This window comes from Lontra canadensis, unplaced genomic scaffold (assembly GCF_010015895.1).
Source record: "Lontra canadensis isolate GAN:19392208 unplaced genomic scaffold, GSC_riverotter_1.0 scaffold43, whole genome shotgun sequence".
NCBI lineage: Eukaryota > Metazoa > Chordata > Mammalia > Carnivora > Mustelidae > Lontra > Lontra canadensis.
The window spans coordinates 2,361,765-2,383,721 of NW_022631037.1; the positions used below are offsets into that span (position 1 = coordinate 2,361,765).

The 21,957-nt window shown below is 36.5% G+C and overlaps 1 protein-coding gene and 1 pseudogene across 4 annotated transcripts in view; both read right to left on the bottom strand.

Annotated features, from left to right (window-relative positions):
• The window catches only part of VMP1 (vacuole membrane protein 1), a 137,697-nt gene that overhangs the window by 69,410 nt on the left and 46,330 nt on the right, over nt 1-21,957 (bottom strand). For 3 of the 4 annotated variants that reach the window (XM_032871901.1, XM_032871902.1, XM_032871900.1), the window contains exons 6-7: nt 9,853-10,020; nt 1,525-1,656 (exon numbers count right to left, since the gene is read on the bottom strand). In XM_032871901.1, coding sequence (XP_032727792.1) covers nt 1,525-1,656; nt 9,853-10,020 — 300 coding nt within the window. The remainder of the gene's footprint in view (nt 1-1,524; nt 1,657-9,852; nt 10,021-21,957) is intronic. The other variant, XM_032871903.1, reaches the window with a different exon arrangement.
• On the bottom strand, nt 6,717-7,484 carry LOC116876014 (annotated as a pseudogene).

Consider the following 21,957-nt stretch of genomic DNA (forward strand, 5'->3'; position numbering starts at 1 on the left):
GTGTTCTCTGTCAAATAAATAAAACCTTAAAAAAATGTTTAAGATATAGGTTGATATATAGTTTATAGTCAGGCTTAAAGGCCTCAGCCTTAACCCCCATAACTTAAAGGTAAGTCTATCTTAATATCCTTTTTTAAAAAAAGTAATATGGGACGCCTGGGTGGCTCAGTGGTTTAAAGCCTCTGCCTTCAGCTCAGGTCATGATCCCAAGGTCCTGGGATCAAGCCCCGAATCAGGCTCTCTGCTCAGTGGGGAGCCTGCTTCCCTTCCTCTCTCTCTGCCTGCCTCTCTGCCTACTTGTGATCTCTGTCAAACAAATAAATGAAATCTTTAAAAAAACCCGAGTAAAACATATATATGTGTGTGTATATATATATTATAGATATGTATAATATATAAATATATTTCAAAGTAATCTCTACGCCCAATGTGGGGCTCAAACTGATGATGCCGATATCAAGAATCACACATTCTACTGACTGAGCCAGCCAGGTGCCCAAAAACTTTTTTTTTTTTTTTAAAGATTTTTTTTTTTTTAAGATTTTATTTATTTGACAGAGAGAGATCACAAGTGGGCAGAGAGGCAGGCAGAGAGAAAGAGAGAGAGAGAGAGAGAGGAGGAAGCAGGCTCCCTGCAGAGCAGAGAGCCCAATGCGGGACTCGATCCCAGGACCCTGAGATCATGACCTGAGCTGAAGGCAGAGGCCTAAGCACTGAGCCACCCAGGTGCCCCCTTTTTTAAGATTTTATTTATTTATTGGACAGAGATAGAGATCACAAGTAGGCAGAGCAGCAAGCAGAGATAGAGGGGGAAGCAGGCTCCCCCGCTGAGCAGAGAGCCCGATGCGGGGCACAATCCCAGGACCCTGAGATCATGACCTGAGCTGAAGGCAGAGGCTTAACCCACTGAGCCACCCAGGTTCTCCCCAAAAACCATTTCTAAAAAAAGTAATATCTACTCTGAATGTGGGGCCTGAACTCATGACCCTGAGATCAAGAGCTGCATGTTCTACCAACTGAGCTGACCAGGCACCCTTGTAATTGTTCTTAGTTAGGAGTTCTCAAATAATTTCCTTTAAACATGGTAAACTATTTTGATGTTATTCTCAAAAACATTCTGTTAGTCAGAAGTTTGACTATTTTGGACTCATATTCTGACCCACCTACTTGTCCCCCTTATTTAGTTAGTTGTCTGCTTGGTAATTAATACTTAAGAAAACATAATGGAAAAAGAAATGTTTCGACTCCTTAACTTCATTGGCAACAACAACTTGTCCTGGTTTCTGGTCAGGTGTTTTGGCTTAGTCCAAGTTGTCTTGTGGACTTTCTGTATCTCTTTATTCTAAAATTAAGATTATAATCACTTTTATATTTCAGCTTTTCTGAATATTCTATTCCACACCATGTCTTTTTTATTTTTACGCTGGCAGTTTTCTTCTTCAAAGTATCTATTAACAATTTAACCTTAACCATAACTTCTTTAAGGATAATTAAAGTATTCTGTTTTTTTTCTACTGTTCTTACTTGTGCAGTCTCTGCGTGCTCCAGCATTTCTTCGAATTCCTGATACTCTTCATCATCTGGTTCGGCACCTGAAAGGCGAGCTGCCCTGGCCATGAAATATGGAGGCAGCTCTCCAATTGCTGTACCGATACCCTATGTGCAAAACCAAATACTCATATGAGATTCTGTTCCCAACACAGTGTCACTAAACAGATCAAATCTATATTTTTCTACATTACCAAAAGCATGTTAAGATGAACATGTTAGGGAGGAAAGCATATACTACATAATCAAGAGAACATAACTGTGAATCCTGGCCCTAACATTGACAATAGGCAATGCCAGGCAAGATAATACACATTAAACTCTTAGACAATACCTGGTGCATTGCAGATAAGAAATTACAAGTTAGTTCTCTAGCATCTCTACTTACAATTATTTTGCCAGTTTTTTTCCCCTTTTCAAATGATTTGGTAATGAGTATTCACCAGTAGAACTGTTAGATAAAATATTAAAAAAAAATTTTTTTCTAGGAAACCTTCTGCTATTTAGGGTATTGCTTTAATTTCAATATAACTTTATTTTGTGCAGAGTTATGGTCATGGTCAGGAAGCCCCTTGAAAACTCAACATTAGGATGGATAAATTTTTACCACAGGAAAAATGTTAATTTCCTCAGGACATTGAGTGACTCATGTTTCAGTCACTTTGTGGACTCTTGTTTTTGAAGACATTGTTTTTTTTTCAATCAGCTTAGGACATAAGGATGAAAACAAAGGTAAAAGAATCAGGAACTTGGTTTGGATTGAAAAGGCTCGAATGCAAGATAATATTGTAAAAGGTACACGGTCTCGAGGAAAATTCTCAACTTTGAACCATCATTCTCATCTTGAGTCATAGTGAATGAAAAGCTGTGGTAATTCTCAGAAGCAATTTTAGGTCTTTCTATTCACTCTGTACTATGACTTTGTCAGCAAATGTCTTGAAAAGAATCCCTAAGAAACATTATTAATTCAAACATTTTGTGTTCACAGTGTTATATTCTGATGTGTGGAATAACAATCTCCAAATGAAACTGCATTATCCACATGTGAAACAAGAGTTCTGAAAAAGAATATACTTAAGTGCCAAAAGAATCAGGCTATACCTAAAGAACACAGAGAGAAATGAGAGGGAGGAGAGACAATACATTGAAGGATATATGAACAGAACACAAATCATATTTTGTTAAATAAAAAAGTTAACATTAGTCAACTTTGGAGGCTATCAGAGAACTATTTAAAAAACAGTAAAAAAAGGGAAAGAATCCATTATTTACCCTGTCTTATTTATATGAAGAATATCTCAGGGTAACCAAATTGGTGAAAAGGAGGTTTCTCTTTATAAAAATATTTTAGTCAATAACTAAAGGAAAAAATGATGTGATTGGAATACCCCTAGTTTATAACTCTTAATAAAATAACGGACTTGTATAACAATGGTACTAATATCATAAAAAGAAAGATAATCAGACATTATTATACCTTATGATAGAACTACATAAGACTATGAACTGTGTTCTTGTCAAAAAAAGATTTTTTCAAGCCTCTCAATCTATCACTCACAAGAAACACAGGGAACAGAACTATGCCAATTGGGATATAATCAGTAAAATCTAGACTGTGGGAACCTGTATTTGACAAACAACCCAGTTTCAACAACAAATAAATCTGAAACGAAAAACAAGGAAATAAACACAATCAGAAAAATCTGAACATTAATGGGGTAACTGATTTGAAGAAACTATTCCTAATTTTTCTTAGATGTAATAATGTTTTTTTAAGTCCTAATATTGATATATTTACAGATGAAATGTGATATGTTATATAGGATATGCTTCAAGATAATTGACACTCAAATAACAAAGGATACAGATAAATCATATTAGCAAGGAATTAGTATTAGCTGAGGTTGAGTGATAATATATTAAACTAATTATATAATTCTCTACACTTAAATATTTTTCCCACTACAAAAAATAGGAAGAAAAGTTAATTACAACATTTTATTCAAAACATGAACTTCTCTTAAAACCTGTTAACTCAAATGGCCAATAGTTCTGAAAGCAATCATATGATTCAAACTCATGACAAGTTTCCTTAAAGCTAAAAAGGAAGTAATAATGGATAGAAATGAAATCAAGAGCTACATACTGACTTATACTTGGTTGACCATATTTATTTTAATAGTTTAATTCTGCTCATGTTTTCCCACATTATCAAGAAACAAGAACGGTGATCACAAGTCAATAATCTGTTTTTTATGCCAATAAATTAAAGAAATATAGTCATCCAGACAGGTTCCCCCAAACACATTATATTCTAGACATGAAGTTTACTTAGTCATTTATCTCAAATTAGATACTAAAGTTCCATAATCTCATGATTCTTACAAAACAATTTTATAATTCTTGCAAAATCAAAACAAAAATCCAAAACAGAACTGTGGAACACTAAAAACTGTCAGCCTAGGTTTAATTAAAGGGAAGAAATAACTGGCTTCCTTACTGCAAAACAAAGAGACAAGTGGTTTTTAGTTAAGCAATAATTCAGAAAGCTCTTCTAAAAACTATGTGCTCCATATAATTGTTTACCCTGAAGTCCCTGCTTCTTGAATTGGAAAAGAGTTTAACATGCACAAAATATGCAAAACCAAGAGGGAAGTATCTTCCTGGAGTGTCAATTTTTAAAAAGATTTTATTTATTTAATTGAGATAAACAGCGAGTGATCAAGAGAGCAGGAGCAGGGGAGCAGAGAGAAAGGGAGAAGCAGGCTCCACTTCTCCATGGAGCCCAATGCAGGACTTGATCGAGACTGACCCTAAGGCAGATACTTATCTCACTGAGCCAACCAGGCACCCATGGAGTGTCAATTTTACTCAAAGATTTGGGGGGAGGAGAAAAATCCTGAATTTTCATGCTCTTAAAAAGTTTTTTCAAGTGGATTCACAAGCAAATCAGCAGCATTTTGCTTTTCCATGTTGGGAATCATAAGTTTAATGGTAAAACTCTGGAGAACAGAAAATTTTACAAATGCCGACTCTCAGAAATTACAATAATTTTGTATTATCTGTGTATTAATACTTTGTTAAAACAAATATCATTTTTCTATTACATATTCCAATTACAAACATAAATCAGAGGTTAAAAGCAGAAGTTAGGAGGGTAAGCTTGAAACCACTGAGAAATTCAGGGCTCTTACAGCAATGTTTTAAAAAAAAAATTGTACGATTCTAGCAGAATTATCAAGACTGATTTGCAAATAAAAGAGAAAATTTGCTTCCAGTTTCCCTTGGGTCAGTTTTAAAATGATTTCAGGAAGGAATGAACTTCTGACATATGCTACAACATGGACAAAACTTGCATTATGCGAAGTGAAATAAGCCAGGCATAGAAAAACAAGTGTTATATGATTCCATTTATATGGGGTATCCAGATTAGACATATTCAAAGAGGCAGAAAGTACAATAGAGATTATCCCCTCACTCTCTCTAAAATAAATAAATCTTAAAAAAAATAGTTAAAATGGTAAAACTTACATTATGCATGTATTACCATAATAAACACCCTCTAACCATGAACTTAACAAATAAATGACCTTAAAATGTGATGCTCTTTATTTGAAAGTCAACACACATGCTCTTCTCTTCCCTGCCCTGCTGTCCTGCTTTACTCCTTATCATTCCTGGGTCTGAAACGAAATGTTACTTCTTCATGGAAATCTTCCCTGAATCACAAATTAGGGAAAATTTTTGTGTTATACAGATTCCTCCTTCACATTTTTATATGCAATTTTTCCACAATATTTACTTATACATTTTTTTCATGTTAATTATTTCCCTCACTAGAATGAGGGTAGAGACTGTTCAGTTTTGCTCACTCTGAATCTCCAGTGCTTGGACACATAACCACTGTTACTGGAATTCATGAGTAAAAAAATTTGTGAAGCCTTGCATTGGTGATACAGCCAAATTGTGGAAGATCAAAAGGTGCAAATGAAAAAGAGTAACTAATGATCAACAATATCAAACAATTCATTTTAGGGGCGCCTGGGTGGCTCAGTGGGTTAAAGCCTCTGCTTTCAGCTCAGGTCATGATCCCGGGGTCCTGGGATCGAGCCCCGCATCGGGCTCTCTGCTCTGCAGGGAGTCTGCTTCCTCCCCTCTCTCTCTCTGCCTGCCTGTCTGCCTATTTGTGATCTCAATCTCTCTCTGTCAAATAAATAAAATCTTAAAAACAAAACAATTCATTTTAGCGTGCTCCTAAGACCCATATGAACAAGTTGAAACTGAAGGTAACCCTGGTCTTTATGTTATAATTGAAAGTATTTTGGTTTTTTTTTTTTTTTTATTTGACAGAGAGAGATCACAAGTAGACAGAGAGGCAGGCAGAGAGAGAGAGGGAAGCAGGCTCCCTGCTAAGCAGAGAGCCCGATGCGGGACTCGATCCCAGGACCCTGAGATCATGACCTGAGCCGAAGGCAGCGGCTTAACCCACTGAGCCACCCAGGCGCCCGAAAGTATTTTGTATTTTAATGATTTTACTGATTCAGTACATTTATAATGATAGTGAAGTCTGTAAAGACATTTTACTTTGCTAAGTACAAATTAGATGAAAATTTCAAATAAGATATAAGTTTTTAATCAAGCAAGACATTCTCTTGAAAAAAACATATGAACATAAACGGGACATTTGTGAAAGGGTAAACTCTAAGAATCAAGGCCAAGACATTCTAAATTAGGTTTCTCAACCTCAGTAGCATGAACTTTTTATGACTGTATCTCATTTAACCATTTTAAAATATAAAACTAAGTGGTACTAGTTGCATTCACAATATTGTGCAGCCCTCATCACTATCTACTTCCAATATTTTTCATCACCCAAATGGAAACTCTGTACCTATTAAGCATTAACTTCTCATTCCTCACAACTCTGATAACTTTGAATCTACTTCTTGTCTCTATGAATTTGAATCTTCTGACAATTCACATAAGTGGAATCATACAATATCTGTCTTTCTATGGAATGACTTATTTCATTCAATATAATGTTTTCAAGGTTCATCTGTATTGTGGCATGAACCAGAGCTTCATTCCTTTTTATGGATGAATAATATTCCACCATATGTATATACCACCAAAAAAAGTGGGGTTTTGGGGTTTTTTTGTGGTTTTTTTTTGCCTTTCTCTTTTAATCCCCTCCCTGCTCCAACTCTTAAAGAAGGACCCAGAAATCAAATGAAGAATGCTCAAAGAGCCAAGGCTAGTCAGCCCAAGATTAGCAGGCTCCCTCTTACAGGGACTAAAGGCTGGATGCTGGGGTCTCCAGAGTCTGGTAGTAAAAGCATGTGCAGAATAAGGTGGTTCCGGAGGCTAGCAGTAACCTGGTCCAGAGGGACTTTCTGCAATGGGGGCACCCGTAATAGGGCCAGGCTGTGTAAGAACTGGTGTTTGTTGGTCTTGTCAAAGAGCTTCTTCCTGTAGGCATTCGGAAATAGTACCGTGCATCCCACAGGGGACCAAGCCTAAGGCCCCGGCTCTGGACAAGATGCCTAAGTAGTAGAAAGCAGCCCCTGGCCTGGCCATGGCAGTGGATGGTCACATACATTTTGTTTATCCACTTATCTGCTGAGGGACACTGGGTTGTTCCCACCTTTCTGAAAATGTGAATAATGCTGCTGAACAGTGAAGTACAAGTATCTGATTTACACCTGAGTCCCAGTTTTCAATTCTTTGTGGGTAATTACGTAGGAGTGGAATTAGAGGAGGGTCATATGGTAATTCTGTTTAAGTTTTTGAAAATCCACAAAACTCTTTTCCCCAGCAGCTGAATCACTTTACATTCTCATCAAGAATCTATAAGAATTCCAATTTTTCCACATCCTAACACTTGTTTTCTTTTTAAAAAAATAACAGCCATCCTAGTGTGTATAAAGGGATATTTCCTTGTGGCTTGGATCTGCACTTCCCCAATGACTAAATGATGTCGAGAATCTGTGCACTTACTGGCCATTTGTATATCTTCTTTGGAGAAAAGTCAAGTCAAGTTCTTTGCCCATTTTTTAACTGGGTTGTTTGTCTTTTGTTGTGGAGTTGTGGAAGTTCTTCAAACATTCTGGATATTAAACCTTTATCAGATAATGATTTATGAACATCTCCTCCCATTCTGTGGGTTGTCTTTTCACTCTATTATTAGTGTTCTTTGATGTAGATAAGATTTTAATTTTAGTGAAGTTCAATTCATCAAGTTTTCTTCATGTTGCCTATACTTTTGGTGTCATATTTAAGAAACCACTGCCAAATCTGACATCATGCAGATTTGTCTCTACATTTTCCTCTAAGAGTTTTATAGTTTCAGTTCATAAGTTTAGGTCTTTGATGTAATGTGAGTCAATTTTTACATACGGCATAAGGAAGGGTCCAAATTCATTCTTTTGCATGTGAATATTGTTTTCCCAGAACCTTTTGTTGGAAGGACTATCCATATAAATGTTGAGAACAAAAGGAACCAATTTAAACATAACTTGATATGTGCTATACTTTATACATGACAAATAATTTCAAAGGAGGAAACATGAGTAGCAATGTGCAATGCCTAATGCTGATTGCTATGAGGATAATAAATTTAAGGTACAGTCTATATTTTTTAGGAGCATAAAATTTGGGAAAGTAAGCCACTATACCAGCCAAATTAACTAATTTAAGAGATGCATGGAGCCAAGCCAAATAAGCATTCAGACAATATGAACTATAGGAGTTAAAGGAAGCAATTATCACTGCCAGCTGCAATGGAAGTTTTTCTTTGTTGGCATTAGTGTTAATCCAGCCATGTAAATCATTTATCAAAGAACAAAAGCAAAACTGAAAACCAAAATCTATACACATGGTCTCTTTCTAGCATGTTCCCAGTATCTTCTGTTATTTTAATAATATTTTTCATCAAAAGACTAATGCGGTCAAATTTATAAAACATATACAACTAGTACAATGAATTTGTTTCCAGTATTTATAAAAGAGTAACAGGAAGTATGACAAGTTTTCCTGTCTTTCATATTCAACAAATTCAATATATGGCATTTCCTTTGTAATTCTTTTAAAATATAATATACTAGGTTATAGTATATATACCATAACAGACAAATAACTTAGACTAAAAACAAAGACAATAGTTTGAAAAAAAAAAACCCCACACCCAAAATACTCACTAACATTTAAACATAATGTATTTGAAAACTCTGCCTCTTCTGTGGGTATGGTATTCATGTTCATTTTAGTTAAGATTTTTAAGTGATCTGTTCCATATGTTTTATTTTATAAGACACTGTCAGGGGAAAAAAGTTAAAGGGAACATAACTTAATGAGTCCAAACAATAAAAAAATATTCAAATGATAACAGGAAGTCTTTAGCAAAGGAACTATTCCTCAATAATACACACTTGAGGGGTGCCTGGGTAGCTCAGTGGGTTAAAGTCTCTGCCTTTGGCTCAGGTCATGATCCCAGGGTCCTGGGATCCAGTCCCGCATCGGGCTCTCTGCTCGGCAGGGAGCCCCCTTCCCTTCCTCTCTCTCTGCCTGTCTCTCTGCCTACTTGTGATCTCTCTTTCTGTCAAATAAATAAATAAAATCTTAAAAAAAAAACAAAACACTTGAGTGAATTTGGCATAATGAAAAAAAAAAGAATGCTTTGTATAGATTAAAATAATCTGCCATTGAACATACAGTCCAAAAGCTTCCCAAAATGTACTTAAGCAAACCAAAAAAAAAAAAAAAAATTGGTACAACTGAAAGTAAGCTCACCACAGACAACAGCCATATAGGCTGATACTTTACTACAGTAGTTAGGCTTATTAAGAAATATCTGACCTTACTTCAGTATCATTAACAACTCAGAAAATGAAATAAGCCCTCTAAGAGTAAACACAGAGTATCTGAATATAAGAGAGAGACATAATGTTTACTAGTGTGGGTCTGATACATAACCACTTGCTATGTGTTTATCAAATTTATAAACACTGGTAAAATTTTGCAAAATAGTACAGTTGGATTATCTGTACTCCTTTTCCCTCCTGTTGTCTACTTGGCATCCATTGCTTTGTGGTACCTGTGGCTTCATGCCTTCCTTCTGAATGTCATTCATGAATAGGGGAAACTCTAAAGGGTTTTTCTTAGAAATGGATAACCGGTGGCCACATGAATTAATTATCTACTGACTTGCTAAGTAGATACATATTTGTACTCAATTTCAATGAACTATAACAAAGTTATCAAGATAGTGAGGTTAATTTTAGACAAAGATGAAAATGAATATCTTACCCACATGCAGGCCTCAATCCTAACTTTTGAGATGATGCTCCACAAAGAAATGGTTCCTTCAATGCCCTCTTCATCTGGACAAATAATCTGATCAGGATAGGGTGGTTCAGGGAAATTAACTGAATTGCATTCATAAGCAGCTAATGTAACTGAAGCTATATGTGGACCCTATAAAACAAATATGAGAAACCTCTGATGAGAAATATTAAGGCAAAAGGAATTATCAACACACATGTCATTTTAACAGTACCTTAATTACTACATGTAAATAGAAAAATCTTAACTTTTATTTATTTATTTTTATGGCAGGGGGGCATAGGGAGAGGGAGAGAGAGAATCTTAAGCAACATGGGGATCAATCTCACGACTGTGAGATCATGACCTGAGCTGAAATCAAGAGTCAGATGTTTAACCAACTGAGACACATAGGCACCCCCAAAAATCTTAGCTTTTATTTATTCATTTATTTTTAAAAAAGATTTATTTGTCAGAGAGAGAGGGAGAAAAAGAGAGAGCATGAACAGGGGGAGCAGGAGGCAGAGGGAGAAGCAGGTTCCCCACTGAGCAAGAAGCCTGATGTGGGACTCGATCCTAGGACCCTGCGATCATGACCTGAGCCAAAGGCAGACGATTAACCTACTGAGCCACCCAGGCATCCCAAAAATCTTAGCTTTTAAAGAACAAGAATCGATCTAACTAAATATTTCAAGTTGCAGTTGGTAATCTGAAAATATAATAGTGCTCAGAACTTCCTGGCTTGCATTTTTTTTTTAAAATTCAGATTTACTGAGGTATAATTTACATAGAGTAAGAGTCACTGTTTTTATGTCTGTAGTTCAAAGAATTTTGACAAATATATTCAACTGTATAACCACAACCAATCAAGATATAGAACATTCTCATAGCTACAAAAAAATTCCCTGGTGTTGGGGCACCCGGGTGGCTCAGTGGGTTAAGCCTCTGTCGGCTCAGGTCATGGTCTCAGGGTCTCAGCTCTGTGGCTCTGTGGCATTGGATTGCATCAGGCTGTTTGCTCAGCAGGGAGCCTGTTTCCCCCTCTCCCTCTGCCTGCCTCTCTGTCTACTTGTGATCTCTCTCTCTCTGTCAAATAAATAAAAAAATCTTAAAAAAAAAAAAAAAATCCCTGGTGTCCTTTTGTAATCAATCTCCTCCCCCAACACCAGACCCTAGAAACCATGATTTCTGGCTTTATTCTGATTTTATCTATATTCTCATTTGCAAGAATGTTATAGCCTGTGATAAAAACTTCTTGTGCCCTCTTCTTTTAGGCATAATTTGAGAATACCGCCTTTTGTCCTTACTTAAAAATAGCTGGTGAAGTAACTACCTCACTTATCTTCCCCAAAGATAACAGAGCCTAAAACAAAATGAAAGTGTTCTATCAGTGAATTTTTCCTTTCTTTTTTTTTTTTTTTAAGATTTTATTTATTTATTTGAAAGAGAGTGTGTGAGAGAGAGAGAGAGAGAGAGATCATGAGCAGTGGGGAGAGGTAGAGGGAGAAGCAGACTCCCTTCTGAGCAGAGAGCCCAATGCCGGACTCAATCCCAAGACACTGAGACCCTGACCTGAGCCGAAGACAGACACTTACTGACTGAGCCAGGTGCCCTGAGTTTTTCTTTTAAAGTAAGTTTTTCCATGGAAGCTTTTGTGTTGCTGCGTACCTTTTCTTTAAAACATTACAAAAATTAATAATAATCGCACCGGTTAAAATGGATTAATATTAGATGTGCGATAAGGGCTTAAACACAATCGTTCTCAAGTGCACATGTATGCCAAGGTGAGGGGTCTGCATAAGAACCAAGTAGGGGGTTTACTAAAAATATAAATTTCCAGGGCTCCTGGGTGGCTCAGTTGGTTAAGTGTCTGCCTTCGGCTCAGGTCATGATCCTGGGTGCTGGGACTGAGCTCCACATCAGGCTCCCCGCTTAGCAAGGAGTCAGCTTCTCTCTCTGCCCCTCTTCCGTTCATATTCTCTCTCTCTCAAATAAATAAATAAAAATCTTTAAAAAAATACATAAATTCCTGGGTCCCCTAAGCATAGATTTATTCAGTAGGTGGGGATGGGAACTTGTATGTTTTAAACAAGCTCCTTTAGAATTTCAGATAGGCTAGGTTCTAATAGGCTAGGTTTAGGAACCATTGGGAGAACAGTAAATTAAGCGTCAGAAATTAAACCATCTTGGACAAAATCACTTAACCTTTCCAGGCCTCAGTCTACTCTTCAGCAAGGCAAAAGAATTAGACTCACAGTTTTATCCAGCTCCAAAATTAAAAAACTCCAAATTTAATCAAATATGTTAATAAAAACTAAGAATAATTTCCAAAGTTCTCGTGAGGTGTCAGAGCTAAACCCTGGACATCCTGAACATGTTGCTTTAACACACAGGATAAAGCACTCTGCAGAGCCATACCATAACTTCTGGAGCCAGATGTTCTGGTTCAGGTTCTGGCCTCTGCCACTTACTTTCTGAGTCTTGCTTTCCTAATCTATAAAATGGAAATTATCAAATATCTTCAGAATCTACATTCTGGGGATATTGTAAGGTTTAAGTCAATAACTCATATAAAGTACTTAGCTTAGACTAAGCCCTCAAAATGTACTAGCCATTAGTTATTATGAAGAAAAATATATTTATAGAATAAAATTTTGTAAGATAATATTAAAATTTTAAGTTATATAATGTTATAAATAATATAATCTGAACTTATATTATATATATAAAAAGTACACATAATTTTATTTTCTTTTGCTCTCTCTATACACATACACATACAGTAAGAGGTCACTGTATATAAAAGAGGCTTTTTAAATCATAAGGTAAAAGAATTTGTGGTTTAGAGGCACCTGGGTGGCTCAGTCCGTTACGCATCTGCTTTTGGCTCAGGTCATGATCCCAGGGTCCTGGGATCGAGCCCCAAGTTGGGCTCCCTGCTCAGCGGGGAGTCTGCTTGTCCCCCTTCCTCTGCCCCTCTCCCCGCCTGTGCTCTATCTCTGCCGCTATCACTGTCTCTCTCAAATACATAAATAAAATCTTGGGGTGCCTGGGTGGCTCATTCATTAAGCATCTGCCTTCGGCTCAGGTCATGATTCCAGGGTCCTGGGATCGAGCCCCACATCGGGCTCCCTGCTCCATGGGAGGCTTGCTTCTCCCTTTCCCACTCCCCACCGCTTGTATTCCCTCTCTTGCTGTCTCTCTCCTTCTGTCAAATAAATAAATAAAATCTTAAAAAAAAACACCATAAAATGTGATTTAAAACAAAACTTTCTGTTGCATGTTAATAGGAAAAATATATTCATAAATCTGAGCTATGTTTCTTCCTATATGCAACCGGCACTGTGTGTTCACATAAAATCCAAAAAACGAAGCTCTATACTTAGTACTGAGTTAATCAATTATTAGTTTTTTGGGTGTCTGGGTGGCTCAGTAGGTTAAGTGTCTGCCTTAGGCTCAGGTCATAATCCTGGGCTCCTGGGATTGAGTCCCACACTGGGGGTCTCTGTTCAGCGGGAGTCTGCTTCTCCTTCTACCACTGCTCATGAGGCTCTCTCTCACTCACAAATAAATAAAATCTTTTTAAAAAATTATTGTTTTTTTTTCTGGACCAACAAATTCTATGTGAATTTTTAGTCTATTCCTCTTTTCCTTGAATTTTAATTCACAGAAATCCACAAATAGCAATATTTACATTTAAAAAATAATTACATAAGTGCTTTTGATCAGTTGTTTTTTCTTAGTCACATTTTCCTTAAAAATTATGATTAACCATGAAATTCACAACTTCTTTGAATACTATATGCATAAGAGATTTCACAATTGGGGGGAAATTATTACTTTGTGATTCTTTAAAAGAAACAAGTTTAAAGTTTGTGGAATTTAGAATAATTGAATTAGGTGAAAAATTTCTTACTGCACACATAGCTAAGTATCAGATGCAATTAAAAAAAACACTGTAGTGTCCACCCGTAATATTAGAAAACATGAAAGAAAAATGTGATACCAGTAAATAAAACAGAAGAAATTCAAGGGTTTGTCCACAATAGCCCCACATAATTGACCCCTGTAAGATGTAGGGAACAGTTTGTACCTCAACTCTAGAAATGAACTCTCAGTGAACAAAATTAAACGGTCCTGGATGCTAAACTAAGATTTCTGCGATACAAAGGAAAGAAAAAACTACATTTCTATTCTAGAAATACAGACAAAATATGTACTTCAACAGATCAAACACATTATCCAAGATAAAAGACGTATTCATAGTTTCAATTTTAAATAATTCTAAAAAGGGAAAATTTCAGCAATCTGATGAGAATTTTTTCCCTAAAGAAAGGACAGTTCACTCACACAACTAAACCGATATATACTTTCCATAACCACATTAATAAGTCATGATTACTCAGCCTTAGAGCAGATGTGGTGGTTCCCAGCAAAACAGACACAAATAACTCAGCTTCTTATCCTTTGTTCATTCTCAAGAGCCTGTTTAGCCTGTACCTGGACCATTTAGTTTAAACTATGCTAACTATAAGAAACCTCACAAGTTCTTTTCAATTTTATAGGCTGATGGTTCCTAAATGTAACTGAGTTGACTGAAATAAATATGTTTACAGAAAAAAATACAAACGCCAAAACTAAAAAATGGTTAATTAAAATAATTTTTAAAGGTTACACATACTCAATCTACCTCTTAAGTTTATTTTCAAAACAAGTCCCACTGCAATGTAACAAATATTAAAGAATCACATTTTAACTATACTAAATGAAAAAAACAAGGGATAAAGACAAACAGCTACTGGATAAGCAGAAAAGGCTGTCTGGACAGAAGGCTATCTGGACAGAACCACCATGAAATATATAAAAAAAAAACCTCACAATGTACTAAGCAGGTTACGCTGTCCTGTGAGTATGCAGATATTGATATATATGGGCTAGAGGTCCTGGCCTTTGGTTAGAGGGTTTCTGAATCAGATCATGAAGTAAGTGGTACAGACTTTTACATCTTTAGTAATCTCGAAAACTGCACAACGCATATGGAGCAATTCTTTTCAGGCATTGTATCACAGGCAGTACATGATTTCTGACTGCTAAGAGAAGGGATACAATGAGGAAACCCTATGATGACTCTGGCTTTTCTTTTGTAGACACATTTCATGTCTATAGCAAAATCCAAAGAGAAAGAACCCAAGCAAAGCAAGGTGGTCTTGGGGCACCTGGCTGGCTCAGTCTGAAGAGCATGAACTCTTGCTCTCGGGATTGTGAGTCTGAGCCCCACAATGGCTATAGAGATTACTAAAAATAATAAATAAATAAACAAACAAAGCATGGTGGTCTTGCTGAGCTCAGAAGCAAACCTGAGTTTAGGGAGGCTGAATAGCTGAAATCTGTGGGACAGAATACTAATGAAGAGGGAGCAATGCAGAGAAAGAACTCTAGAAACACGCACAAGGTTCCCTTGAGATTATAACATACAAAGCTGCATTGCAGGCAAGGGTGAGCTTCCATTAGGCTAAGCAAAATACAAGCAATGGGAAAGCAACTAACAGGGAGTTGTAAGCTAAACAATTCCTAGAGTTCACGCAGAACTAGGAAACACTTGTACTTTAACCAGCTAAAGTGGAGAGACAGCATTCAGGGAAGACCTTGGAAAGAGCCTAGAGTAACAGTTACTCCAGATAGCCATAACATGTTTTTTAAAAACCCTTAAACAGGGGCGTGTGGGTGCCTCAGTGGATTAAAGCCCGTGCCTTTGGCTCAGGTCATGATCCCAGGGCCCCTCCTCAGGCTCTCTGCTCAGCAGGGAGCCTGCTTCCCCCCCCCCACCCCCTCCCTACCTCTGCCTGCCTCACTGCCTACTTGTGATGTCTGTCTGTCAAATAAATAAATAAAATCTTTAAAAAAAAATAAAAACCCTTAAACAGGTCAAGCCGATCCATAGTAACTTAACTGCTCACCAAAACAAAAAAATTGATGCTCTGTAGAGGAAGACAACAAAATCCATATAATCACCAATATAATACATGTCCAGCATCTATTAAGAAACAACCAGATCTGTGAAGCATGAAAATATGACTCATAACTGGAAGAAACATTATCAACAGAAACAGAAACATCAGAGATAATGGAATTAGCAGACAAGAACCTAAAAACAGTAAATATAAATATGTTCAAGGATTTAAAGTAGCAATTGGCAAACTTCAAATACGGACCAAATCTGACCCACAATAGTTTTATGAAGTTCAAAGAATACAGCCATGTGCATTCATTTACAAATTGTGTCTGGCTAATACTGTGCTACAAAAGCAAAACTGAATAGCTCTGAAAGACACTATAGTTCACAAAGTCTAAAATATTGAAAAAATGGCCTTTTACAGAAAAAGTTTGTTGATACCTGATTTAAAGGAAAACATAAACACATGAGGAAAGAAATGAAATTATAAAAAATGGAACTTCTAGGGGTGCCTGGGTGGGTCAGTCAGTTAGGCATTTATTTGTCTTCAGCTCAGGTCATGATCCCAGAATCCTGGGATCAAGCTCCATGTTGGGCTCCCTGCTCCGTAGAGAACCTGCTTCTCCCTCTCCCTCTGCTGCTCCCCCTACTTGTGCTATCTGTCAAATAAATAAATAAATAAAATCTTTAAAAAAAGAGAGAGAGAAAGAGACTTCTAGGGCTGGAAATAAAACACCTGTATAGAAAAATTCATTGGCTAGATTACCAATACATTAGAGGATTGCAGAAGAAAATATTAGAGAACTTGAAGATAGGAGAATAGAAAAGTATCTAAAATAAACGATATAGAGAATAAAGGCCATGAAAGAAATAAACCTCGTAACTCATGGAATAATACCAACCAGTCTATTGTACATGTAACTGGAATTCTAAAAAAGAGAGGAGAAAAGTGTGTGTTGGTGGGGAGGAGTGTGTGCAGAAAAACACCAACTCACAAATCTAAGAAACTCAACAAACCTCAGTCAAGACAAATACAAATTAAAACTTAAATCACTGAAAATCATCATAATCATAATATAATCAAATTGTTATATAACTCAATAATGCTGAGAAAATCTTAAAAGCAATCTGAGGGATGAAGATAAATTATCTACAGGGAAATACAGATAAGACTTCTAGTCAGAATAATGCAAACCTAAGACAATGGAATTATTTCTCTGAAGTGCTGAAAAGGGAAAAAAAAATCTAGAATCCCGGGAAAATATATTTTAAAAATGAAAGTAACATAAAAACATTTTCAGACAAACAAAAGCCAAAAAAATTTGTTCTACCAGATGAAAATTTTAATGTACACAAAGGAGTAAGAAGTACTGGAAATAATACAAGACCTTTCTTCCTCATTAAAAATCTCTTCAAAAATATCTAGCTATCTAAAGTAAAAACCACAGCATATGTGAAAGTAAAATATATAACACCACCATATAGTATGGGAAGGAGAAAAGAGAATATACTATTGCAAAGCAGTTATATATAATTAAAAAAAAATGCTCAGTCCAAAAAAAAAGATAGAAAAAGAATAATAAGAAATAGGTAGGACAAAGAGTTAGAGGATACATTTAAACCCAGTCATATTGATAACTACATTAATTATAAATGTACCAAACATACAAATGAAGGGCAGAGAGTGTCAGACTGGATTAAAAACAAGACCTCAGTACATGCCATCTATAAGAAGCCCATTTTAAACATCAAGACCCAAAAGTAAAAGTAAAGGGATGAAAAAAAGATAACCCATTTAAAATAATAAAAAATATGCAGTGGCCATATTAATATCAGATAAAGTAGGCTTGAGTACAGGGCATATTACCAGAGGATCAATAATGACATTTCATAATGATAAAAACACTAATTCTCAGAAGGTCAGAACAATCCTAAGTGTGCAGGCACTTGATAAGAGAGTGTAAAATACATAGAGCAAAAACTGACGGAACTGAAAGGATAAATAAACATCTCCAATTACAGCTGGAAATTTCAATATCCTTCTTTTAGTAGTTGATAGAACAATTAAATTGACAACTAGTATGGCTACAGAACACCTGAACAATATGGAACACTCCACCCAACAATAGCTAAACCCATATTCTTTTCAGGAACACATGAAACACTCATCAAGATGGACCGTATGATGGGATACAAAATGAACCTCAGTGCATTTAAAAGAAAGTGCCATGCAGAAAGGTAAAGATACAAGGAGCACTACCTAAGGAAAAGTGGCAAGTGAAGGTTCTTGATGGTTATTATCTCCAGTTAAGGTCAGCAGCCTTTAACCTATGAAGTGGTAATCAAAGGAAGCTAAACAGCTACATCTAGCCCAGGTTGTTATTCTCTGTCAGATGAAGGTCTATAAATTCTCTAGAGATCAAGTCATAAGTAACATTCACTAACTGTACTCCTAACCCCCAAGAGTTCCTAATTAAGGTCAATAGAAGTTCCTGTCAATGATAAGGAGGTTAAATTTTAAGATTGCAATGAAAAGTTATACTCTCATCAAAGAGGCAAGTTTTAGTTTTGTATTGTTTTTAAATAATTCAGTATAGTCATTCTAAGTGAAGTCACCTCAATAAGATAGTTCAGCTATTTGTGACATATCAGACATCTGGTTTTGCTTCAGTTCAAAACCTCATATATCTAAGTCTCATGAGATGTATGACATTATATTTTCCAAAGTTTTGACCATGGAATACTTTGCCTTGTTCAGGATAAATGATGTTTGGTTGGCCAGGGAATAGTATGTCTGGGTGAGAGCAAAATCATAGTTAATTTGGGGGTAAAATTTCTTAGAAGAGCAGATATAGCTATTTGTGGAAAAAGTGTTTTAACCTTTAAGATATTCTTAAGATAAGATTTAAGTTATACTTCTACAATGTAAACTCTTTTATGAGTAGTGTATAAAAGGAAGTTTTAGTGATTGAAAAAGATTTAACAGAGATACTTCTATGAGGTCAATTTGTACTCTAACTTCAGGGATAGTAATAAACCGAAAGCTCTGGACAAATTATTAAAGCCCCGAGAATGAAGTCTTGGTACTGCAAACACAAATTAGGGTTTTTGCAGGAAGGGTGTGAGATATTCATGCTAACCCCTGAAAAAAATTACATTAGTAAAATGACAAACTTGTATGTGCACTGCTGCTTCATTAAAAAAAAAATGTTTTCTGCTTTTGAACTTAACTGTTGGATTTACTTGGGGGCCTTTGTTTCTTTTTTTTGTTGTTTCTTTCTCTTTTTTTTTTTTTTTTTAAGATTTTATTTATTTATTTGACAGAGATCACAAGTAGGCAGCGAGGCCGGCAGAGAGAGAGAGAGGAGGAAGCAGGCTTCCCAAGGAACAGAGAGCCTGATGTGGGGCCGGATCCCAGGACCCTGGGATCATGACCTGAGCCGAAGGCAGAGGTTTTAACCCACTGAGCTGCCCAGGCACCTGGGGGGCAGGGGGAGGGCTCTGTTTCTTGCAGAGCCATTTTTTAAAAAGGGAATACCTAAAATGGTCATATCAGTTGTTAGCCTATTCAGACATTACTCTTTATTGACCAAGATGAAGAATATGATATCACATTAAAAAAGTTCAGTATGTGGGGCGCCTAGGTGGCTCAGTGGCTTAAAGCCTCTGCCTTCGGCTCAGGTAATGATCCCAGGGTCCTGGGATCGAGCCCCGCATCGGGCTCTCTGCTCAGCGGGAAGCCTGCTTCCTCCTCTCTCTCTCTGCCTACTTGTGATCTCTGTCTGTCAAATAAGTAAATAAAAATCTTAAAAAAAAAAAATTAAATGTTTAAAAAAAAAGTGCAGTATGTGTATGCAAGAGTTTTTGTAGGGAAGATAAGGGGACAGACAGACATTCTTCACCTTAGGCAGCTCCCTTAGAACTGATAAAACATTCCTAAAGACTAGAGTTGTTTGTACAACATCTGTAATGTCAATTCATAGCCTAATCCATCATCCATACACAGAAGTCAAGTGAGATCCCAAAGGCAAAACTTCCAATTAGTTTTGTCTGGAAACTTTAGGGCAAAGGTAATAAAATCAAGAATCCTGTGCTGATTCACTGGGAAAACATTTGTTTGCCACACTCCTTCACTAAGGAACAAAAGGAGTCAGTGGTTAGTCTGGAATGTGATTCATTAGGAATATCTGGGTGATAAATGAAAGGAGATGACAAATGGTTGTCTGTACAACTTGCAAAACCTTTGTTTTCTTTAAGTCCAACGTTTAAGGGACTTCAAAAATGCCTTTGTAAACAGGAATTCTACTTCTCAAATTCTTTTAATCATTGCTTTTCTCATCATAGTCAGAAAACAACTTACTTAAGGTTATGGTGTACAACAAATCATTCTAGAAGGCTAGAGCATATAACTATTAATTCTAAATGGGCACAAAAAAGTTTAACTAGTGTTTATATTATTTCTGTGAGGAAGGTCCCAAGTTTACAAATTAAGCCTCTGGTCCCTCTCTATAAAATGCAGCATCACTAATGCCCAAGCAGTAATTTGGGCATTAATGTGGGTTTGTTTTCTGAAAATGCTAGTAACTTACCGGATATAATCAGACTTCTATCTCACATTCCTCATTTGATGAAAAGCCTATTAGTAGTCGTAGTAGAAATAATAGTAATAATGCCTGCACACCTTAGGTAACAGCAAGAATATAGGAGATTCTTTTTTTAAAAAAGGTTTTTAATTTATTTTAGACAGAGTGCCTACATGTGCACAACTGGGGAAAGGGGTAGAGGGAGAGAATTTTCAAGCAGATTCCTGGCTGACATGGGGCTTGATCCCACCCCAAGATCATGACCAAGCTGAAACCAAGAGTCAGATGCCCAACTGACTGAGCCACCCAGGTGTCCCTATATGACATTCTAAAGCAAAAAAGTGTTATGGTAAGTATAAAACTGCTAACCAAACCAAAAAAAACGTATAATAAATTCTATAGTTCAAGACCCCAAGTTATAAGGACATGCTGTTGAAGTCATTTTTATTATACTGAAATAATCCATAAGATATGTTTCCTTTTTTTTTTAAAGATTTTATTTTTATGTAATCTCTACACCCAATGTGGGGCTCAAACTCACCACTCTAAGATCAAGAGTTGCATACTCCACCCACTGAGCCAGCCCCATGTTTTACTTTTCTTTTATAAACCTAAGCAATTTTTTAAAAAGATTTTATTTATTTATTTGGCAGAGAGAGAGAGATCACAAGTAGGCAGGGAGGCAGGCAGAGAAAGAGAGGAGGAAGCAGGCTCTCCGCTGAGCAGAGAGCCCGATGCGGGGTTCGATCCCAGGACCCTAAGATCATGACCTGAGCCGAAGGCTTTAACCCACTGAGCCACCCAGGTGCCCCAACCTAAGCAATTTTTTATCAGAAAGTTGATTTAAGTGTTCAAGAGAAGTGGACCACATATTTACAGAGAACTTTAAAAAGGTTACAATAAATTGTTTAAAATATATACCCAACAGGGCAGATTTCAGTTAAACTAAATCTCCTCACCTTTCTTTTAAGCACACATTAATAAACAGTGATTTAAGGGCAGGAAGTTATCCAGTCTATGCATACCCGTTTTAATTTGGGAAACCTGGCCCTATCTCCTGGAGACCCTGGTTTCTTCTTTTGATGTGGTGATATAAGAGTTAATAGATGAATCATTCCTTGGGGAAAGGCAAGGAAAAGAACTGATCATGCCTTCATCAAAAAAAGCACAAACAGACCTTTTCTAAGAAGGGCCTGTTTGGTTTTCCCACAAGAGCCCTGAATCACTGCATACTTATAGACAGAGTCATTATACCTATACAGAGCAGTATCAAGTTATACTAGAATCCTACTTTTGCCAATGTCTCCCATTTTTTTTTTCTTCTTACAGAGGGAAAGACAGGTGAGCAAGAAGCAATAATCAGAAGTGAAGCAGGAAGAAAAGTAAAGAGGTTGGCTAACAGTTTTTTAGAAGAATTATTCTACCGCATGGCATTAAACAATTACTATAATATTTTTTTTATTGAACCTACTTCACTATTTCATTTCAATCCATACCCATGCAGTTTTCCAAGTAACATTTACTTTAGGTATTAAACAGCCAACAGTCATAAAG